At 47.6% G+C, this 14,495-nt stretch overlaps 1 protein-coding gene across 3 annotated transcripts; it reads left to right on the forward strand.

The window, feature by feature from the left end:
• The first annotated feature begins 1,504 nt into the window (after positions 1 to 1,504).
• On the forward strand, positions 1,505 to 5,985 carry LOC140709709 (trypsin-2-like). Of its 3 annotated transcripts, XM_073009428.1 has the most exons (6): positions 1,505 to 1,847; positions 2,870 to 3,029; positions 3,383 to 3,424; positions 4,088 to 4,341; positions 4,735 to 4,872; positions 5,176 to 5,985. In XM_073009428.1, exons 1-6 carry the CDS (start codon positions 1,664 to 1,666, stop codon positions 5,325 to 5,327), a joined length of 930 nt encoding a protein of 309 aa, XP_072865529.1. In that variant the 5' UTR covers positions 1,505 to 1,663; the 3' UTR covers positions 5,328 to 5,985. The 3 variants fall into 3 exon arrangements, with proteins under 3 accessions (XP_072865529.1, XP_072865530.1, XP_072865531.1); XM_073009429.1 differs by lacking the exon at positions 3,383 to 3,424; XM_073009430.1 differs by lacking the exon at positions 3,383 to 3,424 and having other exon boundaries at positions 4,735 to 4,867; positions 5,171 to 5,985.
• Positions 5,986 to 14,495: the final 8,510 nt, after the last annotated feature.

Consider the following 14,495-nt stretch of genomic DNA (forward strand, 5'->3'; position numbering starts at 1 on the left):
AGGTACTCTCTGTGTCCTCTCAACTCCACGGACACCACTTTGATAGTTTTTCCAGTTGTCTCTGGTTTCCATTTGCTTCCTCCCTCTAGCCTCTTGGCCATGTCCAATTTCACCACCAGGTTTCTGATCTTTTCTCATTTTGTTCACCATCTCCAGAACACCCCTGATTCTTTTACTTTTCAAAAAATTCAAACTTGAACTCTGCTCTTTCCCGCCCATCACCAACCTGAGCTCAGAGTTGCTGAGAAGGGAAAGCACCTTCACAAGGAAGCTCCTTCTTTCCTTACATCAATTAGACTTGAGCGGAGACAGCATTCCCATTTCCACACTGCTCTGGCCAGGTTGTGCCTCTGTCAATTACATAACTGTGTCTTAGTAGCCTTGGTAGGGCCCAAATCAGGATATTCTCTGCAAAGATTCACTTTGCACTGAGCCCAGCAAAATCTCACTGCATCTAAGAAAGTTCCAGGTCTGGCCGGGTACGGTGGCTCAAGCCTGTAATCCCAGCCCTTTGGGAGGCCGAGACGGGTGGATCACGAAGTCAGGAGATCGAGACCATCCTGGCTAACATGGTGAAATCCTGTCTCTACTAAAAAAAAAACAAAAAACTAGCCTGTAGTCCCAGCTACTCGGGAGGCTGAGGCAGGAGAATGGCGTAAACCCAGGAGGCGGAGCTTGCAGTGAGCCGAGATCACACCATGGCACTCCAGCTTGGGGGACAAAGCGAGACTCCATCTCAAAAAAAAAAAAAAAAAAAAAAAAAAAAAATAGAAAGTTCCAGGTCCACCCCTCCAAATCTCCATCATTGACCCCAACATGTGCCCCGTTTAACATGTGCTAAAATTTCTACTACTGCTGATTCTCAGATCAAATCGTTACCCAGATTTACATTGGTCCAAACTCAGACATCTGATCAGGGGCATGTCATTCTGGTTCAGTTTGTTAGCCCCAAGCAGGTGGGTCAATTTGCATCACCCTGAGTGCAGGTTGCCAGGGCAACCGTGAGGCTGCATAAAAAGAACCTATGACAGGATGCACATGAGACAGACAAATGTCTTCACATGGAAGAAGGGGAGGAGTGTGCCATTGTTTTCCATCCTACAGATTCACTGAGTAAGCTCCTACCTAAACTGTGCACCCTCCTTCTTTGAAACACTTTCCATCCTTAAGCCTTGGTAGGAAGGAGAACCATCTTCAAGCCCAGAATCCTGTGGAATGCGGAGTCTCCCTTCTCCTTACCACTTAGTGTTGGAATTCTCATTCTGCAGAGTCTTAGATTTGACCTTCCCTAATACTGACTGGAGAGAAGCATCGTCATATTCACAGGAATGAACCTTAGATAAGACTTTGCTCCTCTCATGGAGGCTCCAGAACACTGAAAAGCCAAGTTTGCTACCAATGCTTGCCCTTCCTTAAGTACATCAAATACATCCACAATAGTTGAAAAGATTCCTAAACAGCCAGGCCATTCTCCCTCCTTCTAACCCTCATCCCCTCGGCCTAAGAAAGTCCAGTTGTACGATCAAGGGCTTGGCTTCCCCTGTCTTTCCCATCCCAGCATCCTTCCAGGAAACAGCCAGTCTCCCTCTCTGCTCTCAGAAGGCAAGTTTCCTTATCACCTGTGAATCACAAACTCACAGAGTGGCCAAACATAGCTGAGTTGATGCAAGACCCTGGGAAGGAAAAAGCTGCAGGCTTGTTTGTGCTGAGAGGAGCGGTGACCCTCACCTCACAGAGACCTCCTCTCCCGATCCTCGGGAGGTATAAAGATGGGTCCTCCACCACCAGTCAGGCACAGTCTACCAACATGAATCTACTCCTGATCCTTACCTTTGTGGGAGCTGCTGGTGAGTATCATACCTCGCCTCAGGCCCCACCCACCCCCTTCCTGGCAGACACATGCCCTTCCATTCCTGCAGCATCTCCTCATTTGACTGTGCTATGATATTCTATTTCCTCCAACTGGTATCTCTACTTCCCATCCTCCTTGGGCTCTCTTTAAGCCTCACTTGTTTCAACTTCTGCCTGTTTTCACTCCAACCACTGTCATTCATCCATATCTGAGCTGTGGTTGGAGAAGCTGAGAAGGGAGGCCATGGGGTGCTGGCCCATGAAGTGAAGCAGCAGGCTTTAGGCTTGTCTTTGACAGCACCAAAATAGCACCACTATAGCTGCTCTTAACCTCGAATGCACCTGGGGAGGTGGAAAAATTACTCATGCCAGAGACTCAGCTCTAGAAATTCTCACTTCATTGTCTGGGGTGCAGCCTATGTTCTGGGCTTTTAAGCTTCTCAGGTGATTTTTTACATTTCAAGGCATGCAGCCAAGGTTAAGAATTGCTGTCCTATTGGCCAACAACATCTACCTTTCTTCTGCAAATTGAGCCTGGGGGCTGCCCTCAACTCTGCCCTGATTACACAGTTCTGAGCTGTGGGGGAGGCTGGTCATGGCCAGGTCTCTGCAGCCAAGGGATTTTCCTAGCTTGGCCAAAGTATCCTGACAATCCAGGGCTCAAATAGCCAGGGGACATACAAAGGTGATGAATAAAAGATAGAAGCACTCAGTGGGTGAGACAACCACATCCCAACTCCTATCCCACTGAAAGCATTGTGAGGACATTCCTTGCGAGCTCAGCCTGGTGACCCCAGGAGAGATCTGCACCCCCACAGGGGACCTAGCTACGTGCCCTGGAGACACAGAGACTTGGGAGACACATCCCGTGATGCTCACAGGGGTGGCAGCGCTCCCTCCCTTCCTAGCCTCACTGTGCTTCTTAAGGATTTCTAATGAGCAGGAACAAACCACAGGCTGGGAGCGCCATCCCTAACATGTTACTGACTTGCCTTTTCCCTTCCCATCTCCACTCCAGTTGCTGCACCCTTTGATGATGATGACAAGAGCAATGGCTGCTACACCTGTGAGGAGAATTCCGTCCCCTGCCAGGTGTCCCTGAATTCTGGCTACCATTTCTGTAGTGGCTCCCTCATCAGTGAACAGTGGGTGGTATCAGCAGCTCACTGCTACAAGTCGTAAGTGTGGGACCCCTGACTGCAAAGCTCCCAGCCAGGTTGCCTGGGAGAGCTTGGCTTCAGCCCAGGGAACTACTGAGTTTGGGTAAGATGAATGGGAGAGGTGGTGGAGAAGAAAACTTGTTGGCAGCAGCTGACTCTCCAAAGCAGAGAGTGAGCACAAGAGAGGAACCTCTCATACCCAGGCAAATCCAAGAAACAGCAAGGATTGTGGTCATAAAAGCAAGCAGGGATTATCTTGGAGTGGACTGAGCTAGTGAGAAAAGCAGTCAAGTACTTTTGCTGGTTAGCTACACATTAAAGCCACCTAAGAAAGAGTTTTATAAAATACTGATACCTGTGTCCTATCCCAGGACACTTAACTCAAAATTTTCAGGTAGAGTGTGTGAATATCAGTGAGTATTTCACACTTTACCTCTGGTAACTGTAGAGTGTATAGACACAGCTGAGAACCGCTGCCTACACCAAGAACTCTCAAACCTGAGTATGCATCAGAAAGACCTGTAGGCTTGTTAAGGCACAAATCACTGGGTCCCATACCCAAGGTTCTGATCAATAGATGGGGATAAGGACCAAGAATTTACATTTCTAACAAGTTCCCAGGAGATGCGAATACTATGGCTAGCTTTGGATTAGATTACACAGAAGGGTGGTGCTCACCAGGCCAAGAAGGGAGGGAGGAACAGGCACTGTGCACAATTAGCAAAGGCCTAGGATGAAGGATACTGGGAAATCTTCAAGGATCTCCTTGTGCCCATGGTGCTAGTGACTGTGGAGATTGTGGGAAAGAGACTGTGAAGGTGGGTTGAGAACCAGCCTCCACTGGGATCCCTTTGACTCTGCCCCACCCCACTAACACCAACCTCTGAAGCAGAAGGATCCTGGGTCTCACACCTGCACTGACCCACATCCCTCTTCTGCCCATGTGATAGGGCCACACACCCCACCCTATGACTCCAGAGCTGTCCATGAGCAGAGAGTTTGAGAACCCTGGGGAAAGTGGGATGGGTAACCCAGGTGTGAGAGAAGATCTTCACCATGCCTTCCATGCCCATCAGCCACATCCAGGTGAGACTGGGAGAGCACAACATGGAAGTCCTAGAGGGGATTGAGCAGTTCATCAATGGAGCCAAGATCATCTGCCACCCCAAATACAACCCAACAACTCTGGACAATGACATCATGCTGATCAAGCTCTCCTCACCTGCCATCATCAATGACCATGTGTCCACCATCTCTCTGCCCACCGCCCCTCCAGCTCCTGGCACCGAGTGCCTCATCTCCGGCTGGAGCAACACTCTGTACTGTGGTGGTGAGTGGGACCCTTTGTCATTGTACTTGCCTCCATCCTCCCAATCTCCAGAATGAACCATGCCCCTGAACTTGAATTCTCTCCTCCAGGCTTAAGACACATTTCTAGTGCCCATTGGCTCTGCACTGGGTACCAAAGAGATGCAAAATCTCAAGGACTGGGCACTTAAAATCAAAACGCAGGACAAATGGAGAATGTGCTATGATCACGTCTTGGGAGGGGTTCAACCATGATCATTCTGGGATTGAAAAGCCAGAGTCACTTGCCAGGACTTATGTTTTGGAGTCCTCTCCAGGGCTGTGTTCCTATTCAATGTTCCATCCTAGATTATTGTCTCCTTCTCTGGCCTGACCCACATTTCTACTTTCTTTGTTCTCTTCCTGATTCTCACAACCGACTACCCAGATGAACTGCTGTGCATGGACGTTCCTGTGCTGACCCAAGCTGAGTGTGAAGCTTCCCACCCTGGAGAGATTACCATCAACCTGTTCTCTGTGGACTTCCTTGAGGGAGGCAAGGATTCCTGCCAGGTGATTTGGAAAACCCTTCCCATGCTGAGGCTCCCACCGATACCCAGGCCCCACCTAGGAAAAAGATTTGAACTCCCAAGGTGGCAGGGCTAAGGAGACTTCCTGCAGTGTCCCCATGGAGAAGTGAGGAAGGCTCCCTTGGGCTGCATGCTGTCTGCTTAGGAAGAACAGAGAAAGGGCCACCATCAGAAGGACATAGAGCCACAGAGCTGGCTGGAAAGGGGTCTTTTAAGGTTCAGAGTAAATGTAGCTATAATCCTCCTCCATCTCTCTCTTCATACAACTTGTCCTTTCTTCTCCCAACTTGACAATGGTGGCCCTGTGGTCTGCAATGGACAGCTCCAAGGAGTTGTCTCCTGGGGCTATGGCTGTGCCCAGAAGAACAGGCCTGGAGTCTACGCCAAGGTCTACAACAATGTGGACTGGATTAGGGACACCATAGCTGACAACAGCTAAAACCCTCACTCCCTCTGCAGTCTCTTCACCAAAGAAGTGACCCTGCTCTCACTCTCTGTGTCTGTGCCTGCTCCCTCGCACTCCTTCACACTGGAAAGCATCCTCCAATCTCATGTCAGATTGGGCTGTCCCCCTTAAAGACAAGCAGAGCCCCCAGCTCCCAGAATGTGTTCCATGGTACACTAGATTAGCACATACAAAGAGATGGAATCCAAAAATAAGAAGAAGTTTGGGAGAAAGGGGGACACTGTTTTCCAGAGAAAAGTATGTTTCAGAATGGTGGTCTTTGGGAGGGTGGTGTTTATTTTTACTTGAGCTTCTCACAGTACTAAGAGCTACTCTACCTTCAGAAAAATCATAGCACAGAGAATGTGCCTGCATCTTCGAGGTGACCAAAATATCTGAGCAACTGAATCTTCTTCCTAAAACACAACAGTAATGACAACTGCTGATGGTGATGACATGCCTCTCCCAGGAATGTGTCAGCATCAAACCCTCAACCAAGCCCTCCCTTCTCATTCACCTGGAAAATCAGACTCAAGTAAATCTCCCTGGCCCCTAACTCTTGCCTCAATTCCCTAGCTCCATCTCTGTGAGCAGCTAGAGAGATGTCCCGCCTACCATAGCGGGAGCCTGACTGCGACTTGGGAATCAAGCCCAGTTCTGCATGCATTATTTTCATCTTCTTTGCCTTTGGGGTAGGACACCGCAGTGAATCCCACAGCTACCAACAGCTCCCCACTCCGACCAGGGAAAGAAACTAGAGAGGGTCAGGATTCACCCGTTTGATCAATTAGCTGAGGAAGAATTCATTTTCATAAAAGTTGCTTACCTTTGAGACACTTCAAGTGAGTTATTTGGGAAAGACATCTTACGGCTGTGACATCCAGTGACTCTGGCCTCACGTTGGCTGACTTGCACCCACTGGACGCAGCAGAGGGAGGCAGGCCCCGTGGCACCTGTGGCACCTGCCAAAGCCTCCTCCTGGCAATTCTGAGAGGGCCCATGTTGGGGCCGTAGCTCATCCAAGCTTGTCCCTGAAGATCTAAGCAAGTTTCTCTTTGAAATTCCACCTTCATCTTCTGTCCCACGTGGTTGTGGACACCCCTGGGAGGTGCTACCAAGGGCCAGGAGTAGCCAAGGGAGACAGACAAGCTCAGAGCACATTTCCAGTTACAGGGAACACAGCACAGACCTCCAAGTGTCCACGGAGCAGCGTGCAAATTGCAGTGATGAGTAGAGTAAAACCTCCACATGGAGCACAGCATTTCTGGCAAACACAGGGCACTGCAGTCCACATGCTGTGGAATACACCCAATTGTGCATCAGACACTTGTTTGGTAAACAGCAAATGTGTAAGATCAATTACCTTGAGATGGCCATCTGTGCTCCAGATGTGTGGTTCGTGTGAGGAGATGGCTACCACTCACTATATTCAGAGGAAAACAGGGCTCAGGGCTCACACACAATGGACAGATATACACGGGTCACCAAGAAAGTCTCTACATACAAACATCACTTTATTCAACAAGGATTTTGTTTTTATAGAGTCCAAAGACAGACCCTAGTTCACCTTACAGTCTTGGGTTTGTCTGCTTTTGGAGATATATATCCAGTAGTTAGATAGACAGACAAGACAGATACACTTTTTCCATTTCTTACCATAATGTCAATGTCTCGTCTGAATAGTATCATCACTCAAGAGTCAAGAGAAGAACCAAATGCTTCATAGAAACAGGGCTGGGTGGGGAGTGTTAGCCACTGTTTTCTGTCTCTATTCAGATCATTCCTATCAAAGCCCAATTGGTTACCTGAAGCCAAGAGACAGACATAAGGATCCTAATGGCCTCCAGACAGCTGCTTCCACCTCCTACCTGCGCCACGTAGACTCTTTACACAGAAAAGTGAGTCACCTCAATCAGAAGGGTTGCCAGCAGAAACAGGGCATGAAAATCACAGACAACCATGGGATTTCTTCCAAGTGGTTAGTGTAAAATAAACCACCACTACCACCAACAAAAACACAAAACAAGCAAAAAAATGCTTATTCAAAATCCAAGACAAAATACTGTGGGAGAGCCAGGCCATGGGGTTGCCTTTTCTCAGGCCACACAGCTTTCCAAGTCCATTTGCTCACATGGAACCGTGAGATGTGAAGGTCTCCAGAGCGTGTGGTTGGGATGGAGGCTAGTACTGTTCACCTGTGGGTCCAGACAATAGGGCAAAGTAGCAGAAAGCTGCAACTCTGTCCACCACCATGGCTTATGCCCTCCTTCCCACAGAGGCTCTGAAGAGCCCCCACCTCAGCCTTCACACAAAACATCTCCTTCTGAATCAAACACAGCCAGGCTGGAGTGCCGTGGCACGATCTCTGCTCACTACAGCCTTTGCCTCCCGGGTTCAAGTGACTCAGCCCCCAAGTCCCTGGATTACAGGCATCCACCATCATATCCAACTAATTTTTTTTTTTTTTTTTTTTTTTTTTTTTTTTTTTTTTTTTTTTTGGTATTCTTGGTAGAGACAGGGTTTCACCATGTTGACCAGGCTGGTTTTGAACTCCTGACCTCAGGTGATCCAAAGTGCTGGGATTACAGGTGTGAGCCATCGCTTTGGGCCCAGGGCCCATTTTTGAAAAAATAATTTCAACTTGTATTTTAGATTCAGGGGCTATATGTGCAGGTTTGTTACATGGGCATATTGTGTGATGCTGAGCTTTGGGGTACAAATGATCTCATCGCTCAGGCAGTGAGCATAGTACCCAATAGGTAGTTTTTCAGCCCTTTCCACCCTCCTTCCCTCTTCCCTCTAGTAGTTGCAGTGCCTACGGTTCCCATCTTTATATCCATGTGTACACAATTCTCAGTTCCCACTTATACATGAGAATGTGATATTTGGTCTTCTATTCCTATGTTAATTTCCTTAGGATTATGGTCTCCGAGTCGATCCATGTTGCTGCAAAGACATGATTTCATTCTTCTCATGGCTGCATAGTATTCCACAGTGTGTGTACCACATTTCCTTTATCCAGTCTGCCACTGATGGCCACCTAGGTTGATTCCATGGCTTTGCTACTGTGTATAGTGTTGTGACGGACGTGCAAGAGTATCTGTCCTTTTGGCAGAACAATTATTTTCCTTTGGGTAAATGCCCAGTAAAGGAATTGCTGGGTGGAATATTAGTTCTGTTTTAAATTATTTCAGAAATCTCCAAACTGCTTTCTGCATTAATTTTTCCATGAACTAATTTACACTCGGACCAATAGTGTATAAGCCTTCCCTTTCCTCTGCAGCCTCACCAGCATCTTCTGTTTTTTTGACATTTTAATAATAGCCACTCTGCTGCCGAGTTCTTTCAAGGCCAATGTGGGGAAGAGCCACAGACATCCCGTTTCCAGAAGAGAATTATTGCCTGCCCACTGGTAGAATGCTTGTTTTCATCTGTCTTTTGTTGTTTGTTTTTCAAAGAAAAACCAAAGGTAAAGTAGTATGACCTTCCACACCTGAACCGGTTTGTAGCCGCCAGAGCCTCTGGGAAGGGACTCCCCAAGGATGCATTGATCTTGTCACCTGGAATTTGAGAGATCAACAAGCCCCATAGCATCCGGCCATACACCTGCCCATCAGCATCCATCCTTTCAAGGGATTTGCTCAATTCTGGCTCTGCAGATACTGGCAGCCACACATCACAAACCCTGGGTCTCTGTGGGCTTCCCTCCTCACCCAGGACCACAATGGACTGCCTGTCCTGGGCAGAGACACAGCAACATTCTCTTAAACTGAAATTAAGTATAAATCCACTTCACCAATAAACATCTGAGGGCACAGTCCCTGCCTCCGTCCTTGGGGATTTGAAAACACACATCTCTCTGACCAAACAGGTAGGTGAGATCTGACTTTAAATGGGGGAATATCGGGTTGAATTGGGGTATGAGGAATGAATCCCCAAGTGTTTTTTGTTGGGACAGGCATCCACATCCCGAACTGTACATGGAGATGGAGAAAAATGCAGGAGAGAAGAGAAATAAATGGGGGACAAAGTGATTGAAAGCTTCTCTTGTGGTTCTTTCCGGCTCTGGTTGTTTTGCCAAGGTCTTGAGTGCAGGGAGGGCTGGCTCTGGCTGGGAGCTGCTGCTTTGGGAGATGGAAGCATCACTTTAGCTCCAGAAAACTCATTCGATCATCTGTAAAATGATCATTCAATCATCTGTAAAATGTAAAATCCCAAGGTGGTTGTGATGATAAAATGAAAAAAACATTATTAACTTACATGAGTTACATGTTGTATAGTAAGTTACGTGGTATATAGTAAGCACACAGAAATGATTCACTGTTATCATAATTGAAAGACAGTGGTTTGGTGTGCTAAGCACTAAACACAAGACGGAAAGGTATCTTCGAAAAGTAGACAAAGAAATCCATAGTTCAGAATGAACAGTACCAACAATGGCATGTCCTCCAAATGGAGCCTGGGCAACTGTATCTCAACCTGTCCTACACATCTGAATCTACAGAATGAGGTAACAGCTCATACTGTAACACATACAGCTATGTCTCTGCCTGTAAGGTCATTCCTTTTTGAAGAAAGATGACCTCAGATTATACTGTGATCATTTAAGGAAGAGCACAAAATACTGGAGAAGGCTTGTATTCAAGCTCTAGATACAGAAAATCCTCATATTCTTGGGTGTTACTTTTCAGACACAGAGTCAGAGCCACAAGCACTGATCCAAAAATCCCGTTTTCCAATAATTTTTTCCATCTTCTACCGAGGTTCACCTCCCTGTTTAGTGCACACTGGTGTCTATAGTTGCTAGAGGAAGAGTCTCTCCCTATCCTCCAAGGCAGGAGTTCTGCGAAGACCCCATGACAAGGGGACAAAATGAAACAACATGTTTAGGGACAACACAGGAAAAGCCCATATTATCAATCCTCCAAAAACTGGCTACCTCAGGCTTGGCCAGTTATTCGTGAGCAGAGAGGTGTGTCATCTACATGGCAGTCATGGCCTGGATGGGTCTGGAACTGTGGCAAGGTAAGACTCTGAGACAAGGTGTCGGGAGAAAGATGAATTCAATCATCTATTTCTGCCAGGAAGAAAAGCACCAGGAAGGAATCAGATGTACAGTTTGTCCTCTGGGGACCTCTGCCTTGACCCCCAATAAATATTTTAGATGCCATCTGCAGCAATTCTCACACTTCACAACGCTCTCCATGGCTTTTGTTGGCCTTATGATCAGCTCTGCCAATGTCTGTATTCTCAGGCAAGACAGAATCCTTCTGAGTCTCATTGTCTTCCACTATAAATGGAAATAATTTTGCTCTGCACAAATCACAATTAGCATATTTGTGGGAAGTTAAACTGTGAAACTCAACATAAATGAAAAGCAACATACCACTGCTGCTTACATGAAAACTCTTGTAAAGCAGTCAGGCACCATGCACCATCTAAGGATAGCAGTGTTAGGTATGAGCTCATCAGTGATTAGAAGGGGTGCAGGTAGAGAGGGGGTCTTTGAGCAGTGGGTCTCCTGGCTGTGGGGAAGCTGGCTTGGCGGCCATTCTAGGAGCCAAACCCGAAGGTTCTCTGTGGATCCTCTGAACTCCACAGGCCCCACTTTGGCATTTTCTCCAATTGTCTCTGGTTTCCATTTGCTTCCTCCCTCTAGCCCCCTGTCCATGTCCAATTGCACCACCAAATTTCTGAGCTTTTCTCATTTTGTTCACTGTCTCCAGAACATAACTGTTTCCTTTACCTTTCAAAGAATTCAAACTTGAACTCCGCTCACTCCTGCCCATCAACAACCTGAGCTCAGAGTTGCTGAGAAGGGAAAGCACCCTCATAAGGAAGCTCCTCCTTTCATCATTAGACCTGAGCGCAGATAGCATCTCCATCTCCACACTGCTCTGGTCATGTTATGCCTCAGTCAATTACACAACTGTGTCTTAGTAGTCTTGGTAGGGCCAAGATCAGGGTATCCTCTGAGAAGATTCACTTTGTACTGAGCCCAGCATAATCTCACTGCATCTAAAATAGAAAATTCTAGACCCACCCCTGCACATCTTCGTTACTGAACCCAATATGAGACCCAATTACCATGTGCTTAAATCTCTACCGACTGCTCATTCTCAGATCAGATCGTAACCCAGGTTTACCATGGTCCAAACTCTGACATCTGATTGGGGGCATGTCATTCTGGTTTAGACTGTCAGCCCCGAACAGGTGGGTCAATTTGCATCACCCTGAGTGCAGGTTGCCAGGGCAACCGTGAGGTTGCAGAAAAAGAACCTATGACAGGATGCACATGAGACAGACAAATGTCTTCACATTGAAAAAGGGGAGGAGTGCGCCATTGGTTTTCCATCCTACAGAAGCACTGAGTAAGCTACCTATAGTGCCCCCTCCTTCTTTGAAACACTTCCCATCCTTTAGCCTTGGTAGGAAGGAGAGCCATCTGGAAGCCCAGAATCCTATGGAATGCTGAGTCTCCCTTCTTCTTACCCCTTAGTGTTGGAATTCTCATTCCCCAAAGCCTTGGATTTGACCTTCCCGCACACTGACTGGAGAGAAGCGTCTTCATATTCACAGGAATGAGCCTTAGATAAGACTTTGCTCTTCTCACTGGGGCTTCAGGACACTGAAAAGCAAGCTTGTTACCAACACTTGCCCTTCCTTAAGTACATTAAATACATCCACAATACTTAAAAGGATTCTTAAACAGCCAGGCCATTCTCCCTCTTTCAAACCCTCATGTCCTCAGTCTAAGAATGGCCAGCTGTGTGATCCGGGGTTTGGCTTCCCCTGTCTTTCCCATCCCAGCATCCTTCCAGGAAACAGCCGGTCTCCCTCTGTGCTCTGAGAAGGCAAATTTCCTTATCACCTGTGAATCACAAACCCACAGAGTGGCCAAACATAGCCGAGCTGATGCAAGACCCCGGGAAGGGGAAAGCTGCAGGTGTGTTTGTACTGGTAGGAAAGGTGACCCTCACCTCACAGACACCTCCTCTTCCGATCCTCGGGAGGTATAAAGACGGGTCCTACACCACCAGTCAGGGACACTCTACCATCGTGAATCCACTCCTGATCCTTCTCTTTGTGGGAGCTACTGGTGAGTTTCATGCCCTGTCTCAGGCCCCACCCACCATCCTTCCTGGCAGAAACAGGCCCTGCCATTCTTGCTACCTCTCCTCTTTTGACTGTGCTCTGATATTCTATTTCCTCCATCTGGCATCTCTCCTTCTCTTCTTCCTTGGGATCTCTTTAAGCCTCACCTGTTTCACATTCTCCGTGACTTCACTCCCACCACTGTCATTCATCCATATCTGCACTGTGGTTGGTAAAACTGGGAGACCAGGTGGGGCTGGCCCATGAAATAAAGCAGCAGTCTTCAGGCTTGGCTCCGACAGCACCAGAATAGCACCGCTATAGCTGCTCTTAACCACAAATGCACCTGGGGAGGTTGAAAAATTATGATGCCACAGACTAACCTCGAGAAGTTCTAACTTCATGTTTCTGGGGTGCAGCCTGTGTACTGAGCTTTTAAGCTTCCTAGGTGATTTTTAACATTTCCAAGCATGCAGCCAAGGTTAAGAATTGCTGTTCTATTGGCCAATAACAACATCTACCTATGTTCTTCCGAAGTGAACCTGGGGGCTGCCGTCACCTCTGCCCTGACTGCACAGATCTGAGCTGAGGGGGAAGCTGCTCATGGCCAGGTCTACACATCCAAAGGGTGTTCCTAGCTTGGGGAAAGTATCCTGACAATCCAGGGCTCAAATTGCCAGAGGAAGTGCACAGGCGATCAATAAAAGAGAGAAGCACACAGCGGGTGACCAACCACATCCCAACTCCAATCCCACTGGAAGCATTGTGAGGACATCCCTTAGGACCTCAGCCTGGTGATCCTAGGAAAGATCTGAGCCCCCACTGGGCACCTAGCTACATACCCTGCAGACACAAAGACTTGGGAGCCACATCCAGTGATGCTCACCAGGGATGGCAGTGCTCCCTCCCTTGCATAGCCTCACTGTGCTTGTTAAGGATTTCTAATTAGCAGAAATCAACCGCAGGCAGGGAGTGCCACCCCTAATATGCTACTGAGGTGCCTTCTCCCTTCCCATCTCCATTCCAGTTGCTGTCCCCTTTGACGATGATGACAAGATCATTGGGGGCTACACCTGTGAAGAGAATTCTCTCCCCTACCAGGTGTCCCTGAATTCTGGCTCCCACTTCTGTGGTGGTTCCCTCATCAGCAAATAGTGGGTGGTATCAGCAGCTCACTGTTACAAGCCGTAAGTGTGCGGCCCCTGACTGCAAAGCTCTCAGCCAGGCTGCCTGGGAGAGCTTGGCTTCAGCCCAGGGAACTACTGAGGTTGGGTAAGATAGATGGGAGAGGTGGTGGAGAAGAAAACTTGTTGGCAGCAACTGACTCTCCAGAGCAGACAGTGAACATGAGACAGGAACCTCTCACACCCAGGCGAATCCAGGAAATAGAAAGGGTTGTGGTCATAAAAGCAGGCAAGAATGATCTTGGGGCGCTCAGAGCTAGTGACAAAAGCAGTCTAGTACCTCTTGCTGGATAGCCACATATTAAAACTACCTAAGACAGAGTTTTTAAAAATACTGATGCCTGTGTCCTATCCCAGGGCAATTAACTCAAAATTTTCAGGAAGAGGCTGTGAAAATCAGTGAATATTTAACACTCTACCTCAGGTAACTGTAGAGGTACAGATAGAGCTGAGTGTTGCCTACACCAAGAACTCTCAAACCTGAGTATGCCTCAGAGCCACCTGCAGGCTTGTTAAGGTACAAATCACTGAGTCCCATCCCCAAGGTTCTGATCAGTAGGTGGGGGTAAGAACCAAGAATTTACATTTCTAACAAGTTCCCTGGAGATGCTAATGCTATGGTGATGCTGAAGTTTGGGGCACAAATGATCTCATCACTCAGGCAGTGAGCATAGTACCCAATAGGTAGTTTTTCAGCTCTTTCCACCCTCCTTCTCTCTTCCCTCTAGTAGTTGCAGTGTCTACTCTTCCCATCTTTATATCCATGTGTACCCAATGCTCAGCTCCCACTTATACACGAGAATGTGATATTTGCTTTTCCGTTCCTATGTTAATTTGCTTAGGATTATGGTGTCCAGTTCTATCCATGTTGTTGCAAAAGACA

Source organism: Chlorocebus sabaeus, chromosome 21 (assembly GCF_047675955.1).
Source record: "Chlorocebus sabaeus isolate Y175 chromosome 21, mChlSab1.0.hap1, whole genome shotgun sequence".
In the NCBI taxonomy this organism is placed as follows: domain Eukaryota; kingdom Metazoa; phylum Chordata; class Mammalia; order Primates; family Cercopithecidae; genus Chlorocebus; species Chlorocebus sabaeus.